At 50.6% G+C, this 19,621-nt stretch overlaps 1 protein-coding gene across 1 annotated transcript in view; it reads left to right on the top strand.

The window, feature by feature from the left end:
* Positions 1-19,621, top strand: part of TRIO (trio Rho guanine nucleotide exchange factor) — a 232,244-nt gene that overhangs the window by 65,127 nt on the left and 147,496 nt on the right. The window contains exons 2-3 of the mRNA XM_060191927.1: positions 13,991-14,065; positions 19,303-19,417. Of these exons, the coding sequence (XP_060047910.1) occupies positions 13,991-14,065; positions 19,303-19,417 (190 nt within the window). The remainder of the gene's footprint in view (positions 1-13,990; positions 14,066-19,302; positions 19,418-19,621) is intronic.

The raw sequence follows: 19,621 nt of genomic DNA, 5'->3' as shown, positions 1-19,621 counted from the left end.
GATTGTAGACCTTGGGATATGCATGGGGATTTCCACTGGGACTTTCTGGACTTCTTCTCGAATGTTTCCCATGGAGAAGGACTACTCTAGTTTGAGGAGCATTCTCCAGTACCCTGGCAGTTGCCAAGTATGGAGACACGTGGTTAGTTCTACTCTCCTGATTGGATTCTTTCTTCGATGGGAAGACACTTTTAAAAATGGGTGCCTGAAGCAATCCAGCAGGAACAGTCCGAAGCACCCTAAATGGAATTTTGAGGACCTTTTTGGACTAGGACGCCCTCTGGGGATTCTTAATCCTACATGGTGAGATCTTGATAATCTGGTTCAAGTTGCATTTCATAAGAGAATGATTTGAATGACTGAATTTTTGTTTGACATTGACTTAAAAAAAAAAAATGCTGGATGCAGCCATGATTTCTAGAGACATCCAGAAACAATCCAAAAAATTGTTTTTTCCTCCTTTGATTTCTTTTTTTACGTCTTGGCATAAATCTGAAATGTTTAATCCTCAAAACGGTATGAGTTATGGGTGGGGCAGATAGTGCAATGATTATGTTAATTATTCTCATGCCTGAGGCTTTTAACCGTGGTTCTTCTGTTTACCTTTCCACATTTTATTGAGTTTAAACTGTTTAAACAGCCTTAAAATCATACTAGAAAGGACTTCCAATTTTAATGGAGTTATCAATTAATGGAGCACATGAGTTAGTGTGCATAAGACCCTGGCTTGCACTCCTAGCACTGCATGGAAACACCGTGATCGGCAGGTGGGGAAACCCTGTGGATGGTGGAGCTGTGAAATTTCCTCGTGTCTCCTCAACTCCATGTGCCCCCCACCCCATGGGTAGAGAATAGATGTTTGTGTATTTTATTTTATTTATTTACCAGAGCACTGCTCAGTTCTGGCTTCTGGTGGTATGGGAGATTGAACCTGGGACTTAGTAGCCTTAGGCATGAGTCTCTTTGCCTAACCATTATGCTGTCTACCCCACCCCACCATGAGTAGAGAATAGAGTTGTGTCAGATAGACTGCTCTGTGTGGCATTTCAAACACACTGATAGTTCTGATAGTTTGTTCTTTCCACTACGTGAAAAAGTAAAACATATCTTTCAGTGCCACACAGGAAATGAAAGAAACGTAAATAATGAAAACATTAAAAAACGTCCTTCTCAGAGATGGGGCCTTCCACATGCTTTTACTGCTCTGGGTCACTTTTCCATCCAGAAAGAGGGAGATGCATCCCAGCTCAGGAGCATCACCTGCTGCCAGGGTACCTCCCACTTGGTACCCAGACTCACTTGAACCTGGGCCATGGGCAAGGGCAGGCAGGTGCTACACCCTGTGAGCTAGCTCTCCAGCCCCAAGAGAGCTTGAACAGTTCGTGCTTGGAGTTTAGTCTAAAAACAAGTTACACAATATTGTCTCTCCTTTTTGAGTCCTTACATAACTGTAACAAATTTAGCACAGCAAGTTTTTTTCTTAGGCAGGAGTGCCCAGGCTTCACCTTAGGACCTACTGCACCACCTCCTGGGCCACTGCATTCTTTCTTTGATACAAGCTACTCCCCACCCCCTTTATGGAGTCAGTGGTATACAGTAAATACATGGGTAAAGTTTCTTACTTCACCATGAATAGTGTCTGCAGAACTGGGGCTCGAACCCCCAGCCCAGGTCCTCCTCCACCACCAGGCTCCAGGATCCAGACCACCCCCCACCCCAGTCCTTTACTTGGGTGAAATACACCAAACCCAGTCCCAAGTTCTGCTTTGTGTTTCCCCTTTCTGTTTTTGCTTCTCAAGTTGTGCTCACAAATGCACTGCTAAACAGCTACTCAGTTAAAGAAGAAATTATGGAAGAAATTAAAACAAATGACAATGAAGGCATGAGCTGTCAGACTATTGAGGACACAGCTAAGGCAGTACCAAGAGGGAAATTCATAGCCACACAGGGCACACATTAGGGAACAAAGGAAAGAAACCCACAAAAACTCAAGTGAACAATCACACACACCTTAAAGACTTAAAGAAGAACAAAGAAGCCCTAAAGAACAGTAGAAGGAGTGAAATAATTTTAAGTTAGGGTGGAAATAAATAACATTGGGGGAGGGGGAACTGTGCAGAACTTCAATATCGAATCCTTGGATATTCTCTGAGGTAGAGGTTTTCAGTGACTTTGTGCTGGGATCCAGTCCAAGCTGATGGAAAGGGAGACAGCTTCTCAGCTCTCCCTGTAATAATTCTGTTTCTTTATGGCATTTGCTGTCTGTGGTATATTATTGTTATTTTTTATTATAGTAAAGTCTGTGAATCAATCAGAGGCTTTTGAAGCAGAAATAGACTTTCCAGTGTCTCGACTCTGGTGGGTACTTCTGAAGCTCTGAGATATTTGGTACGTGTGCATGTGATTTCACGGCTTCAAAGCCAGTCATGTCATTGAGGCCACATTGCTGGTCACTGCAGCTCACTGACGCCTTCTTAAGACATGGGCGCTTGCCGACATTGTCTCTGAGGGAAGACTGGTCAGCAGTGTCTTGAGGACAGAAGGACTGGCCCTCACCTGGGCAGGAGGAAATCCCCATTCAGAGCTAGCACCTTCCCATGAGGGACCGCTGCACCCACGTCCCTACAGCTCAGCAACTGGGACTCTCTGGCTTCAGGGAGGCAGGCATGTGGGGTGAGGTTGAGCTCAGAGTGGGACAAATTTATTTATTTTGGATAGAGACAAGAGAGCAGTTGTGAGGGGCAGGAGAGATAGACATACCTGCAGCCCTGCTTCACCACTTGTGAAACTTTCCTCCTGGAGGTGGGGATGTTCATGGGGGGAGGCTTGAACCTGGGTCCATGTGCACTTTACCAGGTTCGCCACCACATGGCCCCACGGCGGAGTCTTCTGACCTGGCTGAGTTGCCTGGAACCTTCTGGGGACTCTGACTGAGGTCTGCGCCATGTACCAGTGTTTACTGTGTGAGAGGGCAGGGGTGCTGGCAGGCGTGGAAGGTCTGAGGCCTCTGTTATCCATCTGCCTCGGCAGGCAAGGCAGCAAGTCACATCACTGGCCACGGCAGCCAGTCAGCTCCACCGCAGTGGTGTTCTGTTTTTTTTTTTTTTTTCCTCCTCCAGGGTTATTGCTGGGCTCGGTGCCTGCACCATGAATCCACCGCTCCTGGAGGCCATTTTCCCCCCTTTTGTTGCCCTTGTAGCTTTGTTGTGGTTATTATTATTGCCCTTGTTGACGCAATTCATTGTTGGATAGGACAGAGAGAAATGGAGAGAGGAGGGGAAGACAGAGAAGGGGAGAGAAAGATAGACACCTGCAGACCTGCTTCACCGCCTGTGAAGCGACTCCCCTGCAGGTGGGGAGCCGGGGGCTCGAACTGGGATCCTTACGCCGGTCCCTGCGCTTTGCGCCACGTGCTTAACCCACTGCGCCACCGCCCGACCCCCTTCACAGTGGTGTTCTGTTGAGAGAAATGAACTAACTTCCTTCCTTCCTTCCTTCCTTCCTTCCTTCCTTCCTTCCATCCATCCATCCATCCATCCATCCATCCTTCCTTCATTTTTTAAAAAATATTTTATTACCTTTACTTATTTATTGGATAGACAAGCCAGAAATTGAGAGGGAAGGGGGTACTAGAGAGGGAGAGAGACACCTGTAGCTTTGCTTTACCACTTGTGAAGCTTTCCCTCTGCAGATGGGGAACAGGGGCTTGAACCTGGGTCCTTGTGCACTGTAACATGTGTGTTCAACCAGGTGTGCCACCACCCGGCCCCGAGAAATGAAATTTCTAAATAGTTCTCCCCCCATAGTAGCTGCTGCTTATGTAAAAGGACCCATCCTTGGAGCAGGTTGGCATGGCAGAATGAGAGAGAGAGCAAGCACGAGAGAGCAGGGGAGGGGAGGGGAGGGGTGGGGAAGGGGAGAGGAAGGGGAGAGGGAGAGAGAGAGGGAGAGTAAGGAGGCACAGAGGATAAGGTGACTAGGGTGAGGTGGTACCTCTTAACATGCCTTTGTTGTTTCTTTGGAGCAAGCCCCTCAGCTCTGGCTCGTCTACTGACACGGGAACTTAAACCTGGGACGTCTAGCTTGCACTGCCTGGCACACAGCTGTGGGGCTTTCCCTGGCTCTCCACACTCCCGAGTGTGTGTTTTAATGTCACTGTCGAATGAGTCCCTTCCATCGGCCTATTAGTTATGCATTTTAATTAACTTCTAATGCAGAGTTGATGCTCAGTTAGATCCTTCAGTGTTTAAAATTCTGCAGATTGTGTCATTTGCATTATTAAGATCTATGAGTCATTTAAAAAGCTTTTTTTATTTTTGATGGTGGTGATGGGGATGGTCTTTTAGGTCTGAATGGGTTTGCCCTCCATGCCAGAGCTATTTTAAGTCCACATGCCCTCCACTGCCTTCAATCAATCAAGCCCAGTGTGGCTTTTCCCCCTTGAAGGTGGCAAAGACTATTGCTTTAAAAGCATGCCGAAGAGCATGTCAGCCTGCCTTGACTGTTGATATCAAGATTGGTTTTTTTAAAAAATATTTATTTATTTATTCCCTTTTGTTGCCCTTGTTGTTTTATTGTTGTAGTTATTATTGTTGTTGATGTTGTTGGATAGGACAGAGAGAAATGGAGAGAGGAGGGGAAGACAGAGAGGGGGAGAGAAAGACAGAGACACCTGCAGACCTGCTTCAAGCGACTCCCCGGCAGGTGGGGATCTGGGGGTTCGGATCCTTACGATGGTCCTTGCTCTTTGCACCACGTGTGCTTAACCTGCTGCGCTACCGCCTGACTTCAGATGTCAAGGTTTTAAGTAAAAAATCGATGTACTCTGACATCCCACCCATAGCCCTGAGCTGGTTCACAGGCCCCTGCTCTTGAAAGAAAGGTTCGGTTCACTTCAGATGTATTTTCTCCCTCCCTTCCTTCTTTCCTCCCTCCCTCCCTTCCTTCCTTCCTTCCCTTCTCTCTCTTTCCCTCCCTCCCTCCCTTCTTTCCTTCCTTCTTCCCTCTCTCTCCCTTCCTGCCTCTTCTCTCCTCTCCTCTCCTCTCCTCTCCTCTCCTCTCCTCTCCTCTCCTCTCCTCTCCTCTCCTCTCCTCTCCTCTCCTCTCCTCTCCTCTCCTCTCCTCTCCTCTCCTCTCCTCTCCTCTCCTCTCCTCTCCTCTCCTCTCCTCTCCTCTCCTCTCCTCTCCTCTCTCCCCCTCCCTCCCCTCTTTCTTCCTCTCTTTCCCCCTTCTTTTCTCCTGTGGATTGCTGGGCTAGGAGAGGGGACACAGCCGGAGGTTCCCGTCCTGTCTCTTCTGCCCTCTCCTCACAGGCCTTCACCTAGGAGGACGCCGCTTGTACCCCTCTGGCCCCCAGCCTGTCGTCCGCCTGTCCCCCTGGGACCCACGTCCCCTCTGTTCTCCGCTGGCCGAGACTCAGCCGCGGGCTGGGCGGGCGAGCGGCCAGGAGGAGGCTGACGTCACCCCTGCGCCTGCGCCTGCGCGGTGCGGGGCTGCTGTTCTTTGTGCTGGGGTGACCCCCAGCCCCTCAGCTACGGAGTCCGACTTTGTGGACCTCCCGCACCCCCACCAGGGCTGGCCACGCGGTGTCCTTGCATAAACAGCCCCGGTGTGAGTGGCAGCTTGGGGGTTCTCATTCACCCTCAACCCCTTTCCGGTGCCCTGGGGTCCCCTGGGGAGGCTTTTGGAAAGGAATCCCAGTGGGTGAGGTTTTGAGCAAGGAGGCCAGTTTGTTTTTGTTCTTTTTCTTTTTCTTTTTTTTTTTTAACTGAACTTCTCCATTTGACTATGTTAATTTTAGGATTATGTGAAAAGAAATTTAAATCAGTGATATCTGCCAGCAGTTCTGGAAGGGCAGTGGAGAAGGCTTTGTGTTTTGGCTTTAGAATCTGTAAATTTGATTCTTTTCCCCTTTTCTTTCTTTAGGGGTGTGGGGTGTGTGTGTGGTGGGGGTGAGGCTTCACTAGTCCAAGTGAAATTTTCCGGAGAGAGAGACAGAGATGGAGACGGAGCAGCCGCACGCACTGAAGCTTCCCCCAGTGGGGACAGAGCTGGGCCTCAGGCCTCTGGCAAAGCAGACACCCCGGTGTGCTGTTGGCACTTTGTCAGCCCCGATTCATTGGTGGTTGTTTTTTTTTTCCCCTTCTTAAAATGTTTACCGATGTAAAAAAAAAAAATTGGGATGATGATCTGCCATAAATCTTTGACTCATAGTTAAACTATTTCCATGGTGCTTTTTCCGGCTTGAAGAAAGAAATCTTGTTGGGTTTGACGTGATGAGTCTTCTCTCTCTCTTTCTCCCCCCCCCTCTCCCTCTCTCCCTCTCTCCCGTCTCCTCCCCAGGAAGTGACCCAGTGCCTGTGTGTCTTGGTCATCAGTGAGTGGCCTGGAAAGGCATCTTCTTATAGTGACACCACAGCACTTGGGGTCTAAATTGGTTTTGGGGGGGAGGAAGTTAGATAGCTGACATCACCGACACACAGAATTCCCCACCTTTGAGCCATCACCTGTAGAATCCCTCCTCCCTCCTCCTTGGGCAGAGGCGACTCTCACTGGCTGTGAGTCTAAAATCACGTCTCAAGAATGACCATGTTGAAGACCAAATGCCAGGAGCTGTTGTTTCACAAATGCCCAACTAGAAAGCATGAGGAATGGTAGGGGGTCTCTATGTGTGCTCAGAGACAGGACACTGGAGAAGTATATTTATTTATTCATTCATTCATTCCATTCCTGTCCCAACCATCAGGGTGGGACACAGCAGGGGACAGGGTGCCCCATTCTCTGGTCAGTAAGATGATTTAGCAGAAGACAGGGAAGCTGCCCTCTTGATAAAAACTTCCATTCTAGGCAGCTTGGCGGTAGCACAGTGGGTTAAGCACACCTGGCATGAAGTGCAAGGACCAGTGTAAAGATCCTGGTTTGAGCCCCCGGCTCCCCGCCTGCAGGGGGGTCACTTTACAAGCAGTGAAGCAGATCTGCAGGTATCTGTCCTTCTCTCTCTCCTCTGTCTTCCCCTCCTTTCTCGATTTCTCTCTGTGATATCCAATAACAGCAACAACAACAAAATGGAAAAAATGGCCACCAGAGCAGTGGATTCGTAGTGCAGGCACTGAAGCCCCAGCAATAACCCAGGAATCAAAAAGGAGGAAAAAAAAAAAAAGACTTTTATGCTCATCCTAGTGAGAAACTCAAGCTACTTGCAAGGGACCTGAAGTCAACATCCTATGTGGAACCAGCACATCTCACAGGCCCTTGGGGCAGGGATTTCTTTCAAAGGAATACAGTACCCCCCAGCCCCCAGCTTTTCAAGTTTGACTGTGTCAGGAAAAGGACTTATTGGTGTTGACCTGAAACCTAGAAAGGGCAAAGCAAAGTATCAAATACTAATTGCACATTAGCAGTGCTCCAGTCTGACTTTCCCCCTTTATGTCTTTTATCGGGAGGTTTTTTGGTTTGCAGTATAGTTGTTGGAACGCAGGGAGAATTTCTCATCTCTCCCCTCTCGCCTCCAAGTTAGGCCTGGCATTGTGTACCAGGGCCTGAAAACCTCCTCCCCACTCCCCGCTCCTTGGCCTCCTTCCCCAGAGTCCTTTGCTTTGTTGTGATACACCACCAGTCCAACTTTGACTTTGTGTTTCCTTTTTCTGTTCTTATTTCTCAACTTCTATCCATGAGTGAGGTCATCCCATCTTCAGCCTTCTCTTTCTAACTGATGTCACTTCACAGGATTCCTTCAGGCTCCACCCAAGAGGAGGTGAAGACTGTGACTTCATCATTCTTAGTAGCTGAGTAGTATTCCATTGTGTCTATAGACCACAGCTTTCTTAGCCACTCATCTGTTGTTGGACACCTGGGTCGTTTCCAGGGTTTGGTTATTACAAATTGTGTTGCTGAGAACATATATGTACACAGATCTTTTTGGATGGGTGTGTTTGCTTCCTTAGGCTATATCCCCAGGAGAGGCATTGCTGGGTCATAGGGCAGGCCCATATCTAGCCTTCTGAGAGTTCTCCAGGTGGGTCTCCACAGGGGCTGGACCCATTGACATTCCCACCACCGGCAGTGCAGGAGGGTTCCTTTGCCCCCACAGCCTCTCCAGCATTTGTTGTTGCTGTCTTCTCTGATATATGACATTCTCACAGGAGCGACGTGGTACCTCACTGTTGTCTTTATTTGCATTTCTCTGACAATCAGTGACTTGGAGTATTATCTCATATGTCTGTTGGCCTTTTGGGTCTCTTCTGTGGTGAAGGTTCTGTCCCAGGAACCCGTCGTGAGTGTGTGCCTGCTGGCTTTTCTTTGGACTGTACCCCGATCACCACCTCCTGGAAGATTTCTTGGCAGTGAACTTTGGCTTCTTAGTGTCATAAGAGAATCAGCTGCAGTGGGACTCCAGGCTCTGAGTCATCAGCAGAGCCTTGAATTACAGAATGGGGCACACGGCAGTCTACCCTCTGACTTGCCCCCTCCCAGGGGCTCTGCCTTTCCTCCTCATTCGGCCAACATGCTCTTGGTGGCACTTCCTGCCACCTGTCAGTCGCACTGAGAAGCCACCCGATGGCAGGGGAGACAGCATGATGATTCTGCAAAGAGACTGTCATGCGTGAGGCTCAGGGGTCCCAGGTTCAGTCCAGAGCTGAGCAGGGCTGGTGTGTGTGTGTGTGTGTGTGTGTGTGTGTGTGTGTATGTTGGGGGTGGTGGTCCTCAGTTTCTGACCCCTGATCTGTGTTCTGAGGTCTCGGGCTTCAATCCAGGAGCTGGGGGACCCCCCACCCTGGGTTCCCCAGCAAGCTAACGCCCTGATCCCGGAGCTGGTATCCCCGTAAGAGGACTGTGGTCACACAGGGGCCCCTATAGAAAGCTGGCCACTTCGCTGACTCTCGGAGGTGCGTCTGAGCGCACGGTGGGAGTCACGGCCGCCACACTGCAGAACATCCCCCAGGAAGACGTTAGGGTGAAGAGCGGGGAGAGGTAGGACGAGAAGCTGAGTGTCCTGTGTCCCAGGACGAGTCCCAGGTTCGTGCTCGCCCACGCAACCTTTTTCTTCCTTCTGAAGGCTGTCGTAATCGCTGCATCTCAGGCCTCACTTCCCCTAAATTATAAAAGACTCAGGGTCTCGCTGGTGGCAGAAATACACGTGAATCATTGGTCACTGGGGGTGGAACTGTGTCACCCCCTCATTGCAACAGGTGTGCGTACCCAAACAGACCAGGACACAATGTCGAAACCCTCTTAGTGTTGAGAGCTTAATGAGACTTTTGTTCAGGACCTACTAATTTTGACAAAACAGTCAAAACTTTGAAGACCAAAAAAAAAAAAAAAAAAAACCCAAATAAGCAAAAATCAGGCAGAACCTAGACCAGAAACTTTTGGTTATTATGACAGTCACCCAAGTTGTATTATTTCTACTTATTTCCATTTTTAAGAACACAGGGAGACTGGGCGGTGGCTCACCGAGTGACGCACACATAGTTATGTGCGTGAGGACCCAGGTTCAAGCCTCTGATCCCCACCTGCAGGAGGGACATTTCACAAGTGGTGAAGCAGGTCTGCAGGTGTTTATTTCTCTCTCTATCTCCTTCTCCCCCTCTCAGTTTCTCTCTGTTGTATCAAATAAAATAGAAGAAAAAGAAATAATGGTGGCCAGGAACAGTGGATTTGTCGTGTTAGCACTGAGCCTAGAGGCAAAGAACAAAAAAAAAATCCCAAAAGGCTGGTCAGGGATATTCCTCAGTGATGGGGCACATTCTCTAGTGCATGAGGTCACAGGCCCAGGACCAAAATATATAAATGAGTAAGACACATACAAGTGAGGAAAAAAAGAAAGAAAGAAAAGGCTACCTAGTAAGCACAATACTGAGAACACATGTACATGTCACTAAGCCAGATATCAGATGCACCAAGTAGATGTCACGGGTGGTACGCTCGCTAGAGTGCTCACACTGCCGTGCTGCCAGGTGCAAGGACCCGGTGCCAACCCCTTCAGGGGCGAGGGTGGGGGCAGCGTCACGATTGGTGAAGCAGGTCTGCAGGTGTCTCTCTCTACCCTGCCCTCCTCCCTTGCCCTCTATCAAAACAAAGGGAATAAAACAAATGAAACAACAACAAGAACATTTCAAGAAACATTGGAGACACTCAGGCACCAAATCACAGCGATCACCCTGGTGGCACCAAAATCAATAAATATTCATACACACACCACACACACCACACACACCACACACACCACACACACACCACACACCACACACACCACACACACACACACCACACACACACACCACAAACACCACACACACCACACACACACACCACACACACACACCACACACACACCACACACACACACACACCACACACACCACACACACACCACACACCACACACACACCACACACACACACCACACACACACACACCACACACACACACCACACACCACACACACACACCACACACACAAACTCACACACACCACACACACACACACCACACACACCACACCCACACACCACACACACCACACACACACCACACACACCACACACACACACCACACACACACACACCACACACACACACACCACACACACCACACACACACACCACACACACATACCACACACACACACACACACCACACACACACACCACACACACCACACACACACCACACAACACACCACACACACCACACACACACCACACACACACACCACACACACATACACACACCACACACACATACACACACACACACCACACACACACCACACCACACCACACACACATACCACACACACACCACACCATACCCCCCCCACACACACACCCCCACACACACCACACACACCACACACACACCACACACACCCACACACCACACACATACCACACCACACACACACACACACACCACACACACACCACACCACACACACCACACACACCACACCACACCACACACACACCACACACCATACACACACCACACACACACATACACACCACACACACACCACACACGCACACCACACACACACACACACACCACACCACACACACACACCACACACACCACACACACATACACCCCACACACACACCCCACACACACACCACACACCACACCACACACACACCACACACACACACCCCACACACACCACACACACACACCACACACACACACCACACCACACACACACCACACACACACACCACACACACACCACACCACACACACACCACACACACACACACACACCACACACACACACACCACACCACACCACACACACACACCACACCACACACACCACACCACACACACACACACCACACCACACACACACACCACACACACACACCACACACCACACACACCACACACCACACACACACCACACCACACCACACCACACACACACACACCACACACACACCACACACACACACACACACACACACCCCCACACACACACACACACACCACACACACCACACACACACACACCACACACACACCACACACACCACACACACACACACCACACACCGCACACACTCACACACACACCTGTAATTGGTATGGGCGTGTGTGTATACACATATGTCTGTGATTTCTCATTGGGAAGCAGGAAGAATTCAGCCCTGGAATGTCCTCAGGTGGAAAAGCTGGACTCTTGCCTAAAGAGCTATTCCTGGAAACTTAAGTGTGCCGCCATTTAAAACTTTTTTTTTTTGCCTCCAGGGTTATTGCTGGGGCTCAGTGCCTGCACCATGAATCCACTGCTCCTGGAGGCCATTTTATCCCCCTTTTGTTGCCCTTGTTGTTGTAGCCTTGTTGTGGTTATTGTTATTGTTGATGTCGTTCCTTTGTTGTTAGGACAGAGAGAAATGGAGAGAGGCGGGGAAGACAGAGAGGAGGAAAGACCTGCAGACCTGCTTCACCGCCTGTGTAGCGGCTCCCCTGCAGGTGGGGAGCCGGGGGCTTGAACCGGGATCCTCACACTGGTCCTTGTGCTTTGTACTAGGATGTAGCCTTCTCTGTGGGTGTGGGTGTGGGCCACGTGGCTCCCCAGGCCCTGTGGATTGGGACCCACCCTCATTGCCAATGCTCCCCCTTCCTGCATTCCTGTCCTTGGCCGAGCCCATGCCTGCCTTGCTGGCCCTCACAGCGCTCTGTCCCCCTCTGCCTTGTCTCCATGGCATTTGTAGACATCACCTGCAGGTTGCAATCCATCCTCTTGAACTCTCTGCCCACTGCCAGAGAGCAGCTGGGACTAGGTCACATCCATTCAGGAGTCTTGCAGGTTGAATGACTTAACTCTTGACTGTTTCCAGCCTTTGGGAATCAGCCCCTGGATTGAAAGCTCGCTAGGCTGCCACTGAGCAGGGCCTTTTGTAAAGCACCTGGGCGTGTGTGTGTGTGTGTGTGTGTGTGTGTGTGTGTGTGTGTGTGTGTGTGTGGTGGGGGGGTGACTTGGAGGGTACTAGTTCCAGCCTAACCCTCTCCTTCCAGCTGTAGGAAGGACCCACCGAGCCTCCTACACCTTCTGAGGGTGTCTTTGCAGAGTCCTGTGTAACCAGGCTCCTAGGACAGGGACAATTGTGCAGTCAGGAGAGACCACCGCAGAGCCTTCGAAGGCTCAGCACTCACCATGGGTCATTCTTGGCTCCCACAAGCGGCAGGTTGGGTTAAAGCGACAGGATTCCATTAGCCTCGAGGTCTGACTCCAGCTGCAGGCAGCCTGCCCTGCACAGGTTGGGTCCTGGGGGACAGCCTGCCCCACCCCACCCCTGCCCCCCCTTCCCCAGCCAGGCTCGTCATGGGGAAGTTGAGGCTCCTCTTTTGACAATCTTGCCTGCTGGGGTCTCTGAGCTGTGTGCGGGTTCCAGCCTTAGAGCCGCTCCCCACAGCTTGACGGAAGGGCCTGGTGCTCCCGCCCTCACTCATCATGTCCTAGTTTGGATCTGGGGCAGTTCTGGTCCAGTGACGACTTCCGGGGCACACCAGAGGGGCCCAGCCATTCCTTCCCCTTGTGCTTGGCTTTCTCACCGCCACCTCACCAAGCTCAGCGTCATGGGTCTCTTCCAGCCCAAGCCGGAGACTGGGGCCAGTCAGCGAGTGTTCCTCTCTTCATTTTCTCTGGCGATGGCTTAGGGAGACGCTGACAGTGAGTCTTGTTCTCTCTTCTCTCTCTCATTCACAAATAAATCTTTAAAAGAAAGAAAAGGGGGTGTGCGGTGGCTCACCTGGTAGAGCGCACACGTTATCATGCGCATGAGTCCAGGTTCAAGCTCCCCATCCTCACCTGTAGGGGAAGCTTCATGAGTAGTGAAGCTTAGTGAGTGTTGCGACCACCCTGGTCCTGCATGTTGTGGGTCAGAGGCCCCCGGTGGGGGTGGAGGCTGGGGGGCAGAGCTCCAGGCGTGGGGATGGACGGGACCTCTCGGACCCAGACTCCCATATGGGCTGGGTGAGTCTGGGAGGCAACTTTCCTCACTGCACTTCCTGGGCTGGGGGGCTGGGGGCCTGGGGGGCTGGGGGGTGGCCTGCAGAGAGAAGAGGAGCCCCCTCCCCACACCATATGAGCCCACCCTCCAGGGGGTCGTGACCCAGAAAGGCTGGAAGGACAGAGCCAAGAGGCAGCAGTCAGTCCCCAGCTATTTATAACCCCTTTCCTCCTGTTGGGCTTGCTTATTTTTAACTCAATGGTCCAGGTGCACCTGCCAGAGGCTTGGGGCTCCCCCTAGAGGCCGGAGCGTGAGTAGCCTCTGGACACAGCCTGGATGTTCTGACTCGGGGTGGTGGTGGGACATCTTTATGCTGCAGATGCAAGTGGAGCCTCTGGGTCTGCACAGACCATCGTTGACCCTGGAAACAGGAGCCAGGCCTGCAACCAGAGACTGTGCGTCACAGAGCTCGGAAGCTCTCCACTGGTGGCCTCTCAGTCCCGTCATGTCCCTCTCTCCTTGTGTGTTACAGGCTTTCGGAAAAACGATGAAATGAAGGCGATGGACGTCTTGCCGATTTTAAAGGAGAAGGTCGCGTACCTTTCAGGTAAAGTCGGGCCTGGGGAGTCTGAGGGTGTCTTCCTTCCCAGGGCTGTGGACAGCACCGGGGTCTGAAAGACTAAAACTCACCCCAAAGCACTGGCCTTTTGGTGTGTGCGTGTGTGTGTTTCAGGGGGACTGATTTTATCTCATTTCATTTTAATTTTTGCCTCTGGCTTCTGATGGAGCCTTCTCCATACAATCACTGATAGAAATCGAGAGGGAGACAGACGGCAGGGAGGAGAGACACCACAGCCTAGTCCTTTTTCCACTGTGCGAGGTGCTCCCACAATACTCTGGGAGCTCAGACCAGGCCCCTGCACATGGTGGGGTGTGCACTGTACTGTGTGAGCCTCCTTGTGGCTTTTTTTTTTTGTTACTTAAGAAAGGATTAATTAACAAAATCATAAGGTAGGAGGGGTACAACTCCACACAATTCCCACCACCCAATCTCCATAACCCACCCCCTCCCCTGTTGGCTTTCCCATTCTCTATCCCTCTGGGAGCATGGACCCAGGGTCATTGTGGATTGCAGAAGGTAGAAGGTCTGGCTTCTGTAATTGCTTCCCCGCTGAACATGGGCGTTGACTGGTCGGTCCATACTCCCAGTCTGCCTCTCTCTTTCCCTAGTAAGGTGTGTCTCTGGGGAAGCTGAGCTCCAGGACACATTGATGGGCTCTTCAATCCAGGGAAGCCTGGCCAGCATCCTGGTGGCATCTGGAACCTGGTGATTGAAAAGAGAGTTAATATACGAAGCCAAACAATTTGTTGAGCAATCATGGATCCCAAGCTTGGAATAGTGGAGAGGAAGTGTTAGGGAGGTACTCACTGCAAACTCTAGTGTACTTCTGCTTTCAGGTATGTATTTTGCAGTAGTTTATAGATACGTGTGAACATATGCTCTCTCTCACAGAAACTGGTGTATATCTAGGTTTTGGGACTTTGTTAGAAAGTGAACCACTTGAGACGAAATTAGAGTATACTATGAAAGGAAAGGTCTCACCCGAGTAACGAAGCTGAAGGGTTGTCATTCCACACGTGAAGTCTCTGGACACAGTCTGAAGTGAAGCATGCTGAGGTGGCAATCGTTGCTTGGTTAGGTTGTGATCGGCGGATGCAATCAATTTATTCTACATTCAGGAATAAATACTTGCTGTGTGTGTGTGTGTGTGTGTGTGTACAATAAACCATTTTTAAAGATTTTTTTCCTTTTGTCGCCCTGCCCTTGTTGTTTATCATTGTTGTTGTTCTTATTGCTGTCGTTGTTGTTGGATAGGACAGAGAGAAATGGAGAGAGGGGGAAAGACAGACACCTGCAGAGCTGCTTCACCGCCTGCCAAGTGACTCCCCTGCAGGTGGGGAGCCGGGGGCTCAAACCAGGATCCTTGAGCAGTCCTTGCACTTTGCGCCATGTGCGCTTAACCCAGTGTACTACCGCCTGGCCCCCAACAATATTTTTAAAGATGTTCTTTTCTTTACAATTTTAAAAGTATTTGTTTATCTTGGAGAGAGACAGAGAGGCATTAAGGGTGGTGAGAGAGATAGGAGGAGAGAGAGAGAGACCCACAGCAAAGTTTTACCCTGCATGATGCAGGGGCAGGTGGGGGCTAGAGGCTTGAACCCAGCTCCTTGTGTACTGTAGTGTGTGTGCTCTAACAGGAGCACCACCATCTGTCCCCTAAAAGAGTCAATTATTTATTTACTTATTCATTATTTTTATTTGCGAGAGAGAGGGAGAGAGAGAGAGAAAACACCAGAGCATCACTGGCACAAATATTGCCAGGGTTTGAAGTCAGGACCTCAGGCTCAGGACATGTTAAATCCAGTGCAATGGCGCCACCTACTGGTGGGCAGAAGAGATTCTTAGTGGTGTTGGGAATAAATTAACTCCAGGGATGGACTCCGACTGAGGAAACTTGAAGAAAGTCAGGACATTTATTTGATTCTGCAGGAAACTTGAAGAAAGTCAGGGCATTTATTTGATTCTGCAGGACTGGCTAGAGAGAACAGCAAGTATTTATTCCTGAATGTAGAATCCCTCCTCCAATTTCCCCATTGACTGGGTGCTTTGGGGCTTCACATGCCTAGCAATAGAAAAACAAGTATTTTTTTTTTTTTTGCCTCCAGGGTTATTGCTGGGCTCGGTGCCTGCACCATGAATCCACCGCTCCTGGAGGCCATTTTTTCTCCCTTTTGTTGCCTTTGTTGTTGTAGCCTCATTATAGTTATTATTATTGCCATTGTTGATGTTGTTCGTTGGACAGGACAGAGAGAAATGGAGAGAGGAGGGGAAGACAGAGAGGGGGAGAAAGACACCTGTAGACCTGCTTCACCGCCTGTGAAGCAACTCCCCTGTAGGTGGGGAGCCGGGGGCTCAAACTGGGATCCTTACGCCTGTCCTGCGCTTAACCTGCTGCACTACTGCCCGGCTTCCCTTTTACTTTTAATGAAAAACGAAGTCGTGACTATATGTTACTTCCTATATCCGTATCTAGGATTACAGCTAATATAGATTCATAAATACATGGATTTAGAGAGCGAGAGGAAAGAGACATCGGCACCAAAGCTTCCTTCAGTACAGTGGGGGCTGGGCTTGAACCTGCATCACACACATGGCAGAAGCAATGCACCACCCGAGTGAACTGTTTTGCTGGACGGAGTTATTTTCTCTTTGGTCTTTATGTTTCTACTTTATGTGTATATCCAGTAGGGTTATTATCCACAGGGCTTGGTGTTGGCACTACAATTCCATTGCTCCTGGCAGTCTTTTTTTTTTTTTTTTTTTTTTTGTGGGATAGGACAGAGAGAAATTGAGAGAGGAGGGGGAGGTAGAGAAGGAGAGAGAAAGACCTACCTGCAGACCTGCTTCACCATTTGTGAAGTGACCCCCCCTGCAGGTGGGGAGCCGGGGACTCGAACCGGGATCGTTGCTCAGGTCCTTGTGTTTAGTACTATGTGCGCTTAACCCGCTGCACCACCACTCAGCCCCCTCTTCTTCTCATCCTCCTCCTTTTCCTTTCCTTCGTCTTCAGCTTGGGTTTATGGTGGTGCTAGGGACTGAACCTGGGACTTCAGTGTCTTAGGTGCGAGAGTCTCTGTGTACAGCCATTAGATTCCGTTGTTCTTCAGAGTGAGGGTCTCACCATCCCAGGAAGCTGGACAAACCCACCCTTGGGGAAATGCTCCCTTAAGACAACAGCATCTTCTGCTGCCTCCACTTTTGCCCTCTCTGAATGCACAGGCTCTTGCTTCAGTGTTCCCTCTGCTGACCCGGGGAATAGTTAGGGTGTGATAAGAGTGTGATAAGGATACTCACTCTGGCTCCTTCCAGGAGAGAAGAGGCAGGGCTGGCATGAATGGACTTGTCCCTTGGGAAGCCTGCATTCCTTTTCTCTGTCTGCTTTCCTGCCCTCCCCGATGGCAGTGATAAAATACAAGGGACAGTTTTACCACTGGAGCTGGATAATGCCAGCAGATGTCATCTGAATTGCAGATCTTTAAAGAGAAAGCTCCCAGGGGCCAGGTGCTGGCACACCTGTTTAAGCACACACAGTGTGCAAGGATCCAGGTTCAAGCCCCTGGTCCCCACCTGCAGGGGGAAAGCTTCACAAGTGGCGAAACAGGGCTGCAGGTGTCTCTCTCCTCTTACCTCCCTCTCTCCTCTCAAGTTTTCTGTCTCTAATCCAACAGTAAATAAAAATGAGAGAGAGAGAGAGAGAGAGAGAGAGAGAGAGCGCGCTTCCTGTCTGTGTACGGAAGTCTGGTTAGCTGAGACTTGGCTCCCGTGCTCGGTATAATCTTCCTCAAGTTCTTCCAGCTCATTGAGTTGTGCTTGAAAATTCTCCTTCTTCTCCTTTCTCCTTCTCCTTCTCCTTCTCGGCCTCCAGGGTCATTGCTGGGGCTTGGTGCCAGCACTGTGAATCCACTGCTCCTGGTGGCCATTTCCCCCCCCCCATTTTTACTGGATAGGACAGAGAGAAATTGAGAGGGGTGGGGAGATAGGGAGAGAGAAAGACACCTGCAGACCTGCTTCACCGCTTGTCAAGCGACCTCCTTGCAGGTGGGGAGCCGGGGGCTCGAACCGGGATCCTTGCACAGGTCCTTGAGCTTCGTACTATGTGTGCTTTAACCTGGTGCGCTACTGTCCGTCCCCCTGCTTTAAAATTCTTGCATATGTCTCTGTTCCCTTCTCTCTCTTTTTTTTTTTCTCTGTGAGAGACTGGTAAGAGCTCACCATTGGGGTCAGGCCCTGCCCTGGAGAGAGGAAACTAGGGAGTTGTCAGAACCATCACGAGGGGAGTCGGGCTGTAGCGCAGCAGGTTAAGCGCAGATGGCGCAAAGCACAAGGATCGGCATAAGGATCCCGGTTCGAATCCCGGCTCCCCACCTGCAGGGGAGTCGCTTCACAGGCGGTGAAGCAGGTCTGCAGGTGTCTATCTTTCTCTCCTCCTCTCTGTCTTCCCCTCCTCTCTCCATTTCTCTCTGTCCTATCCAACAACGACAACAACAATAATAACTACAACAATAAAACAACAAGGGCAACAAAAGGGAATAAATAAATAAAATAAATATTTAAAAAAAAAAAAGAACCATCACGAGGTATTTTTTCTTCTGCTAAAACACATCATGATTTGTCTGACAGCTCAACAACTTTGATCCCAGACTTTGAAGGGATCATCCCCATCATAAGAGGAAGAACATACCTGTCTGTCTCCTTTCCAGATGTACAACTCAGTTTGGTTGGTAGAGTCGAGAGCTGAACTTGCAGGAGAGAGGAAAAGGATGAACATGGAAGAGAATATGGGGGTGTAGGGAGAGAGAGAGAGGTGGGGTAAAGTGTCAGGTGAGGAGCGAGCGGGTTATTGAAGTCGCTGACACACATTGCCACAAGAACGTTTTCCTGTCCTACTGTAAAGCTGTCAAAATAAGCTTCTGGAGGAAAAGACGAGCCCATCTGTGGTATCTTTCCCATGGTTTGTGGTTATAAAACCGCTGGCATCCCACAAGGGCCCCGGGAGGGTGGTGTGGCTGGCGCCCCCATCAGCTGTGCGTGTGGGGGCCTGTGTGCCTGGGGGCCGGGGCACTGCTTCTCCTCAGGCCTCTGTCTGAGGTGCTCGGGGGGCCTGGGGGCCGGGTGCCGCTTCTCCTCAGGCCTCTGTCTGAGGTGCTTGGAGGGCCTGGGGGCCGGGGTGCTGCTTCTCCTCAGGCCTCTGTCTGAGGTGCTCGGGGTGTCTTGTCTTCCAGGCGGCAGAGACAAGCGTGGCGGCCCCATCCTGACCTTCCCGGCTCGCAGCAACCACGACAGAATACGGCAGGAGGACCTGAGGAGACTCATCTCCTACCTCGCCTGCATCCCCAGGTAGGCACTGCCCAGGGAGGTCTCCCCACAACAGAGTGCCGCCTCTGTGCAGGAGGTTCTGGGTTCAAGCCCTAGCACAGCATGGGAGCACCAAGGACAGCCCTGGGGGGAGCAGGTTTCAGCAGGATTCTCTGGCTGAGTGATAGATACCCTGGTTTTTTGGCTCAATCAGGTCTTTCTCTCCCAAAGATGTTACTTGGGCAC

This window comes from Erinaceus europaeus, chromosome 5 (assembly GCF_950295315.1).
Source record: "Erinaceus europaeus chromosome 5, mEriEur2.1, whole genome shotgun sequence".
Taxonomy (NCBI): Eukaryota; Metazoa; Chordata; class Mammalia; order Eulipotyphla; family Erinaceidae; genus Erinaceus; species Erinaceus europaeus.
This window is presented reverse-complemented; position numbering and strand designations above follow the sequence as displayed.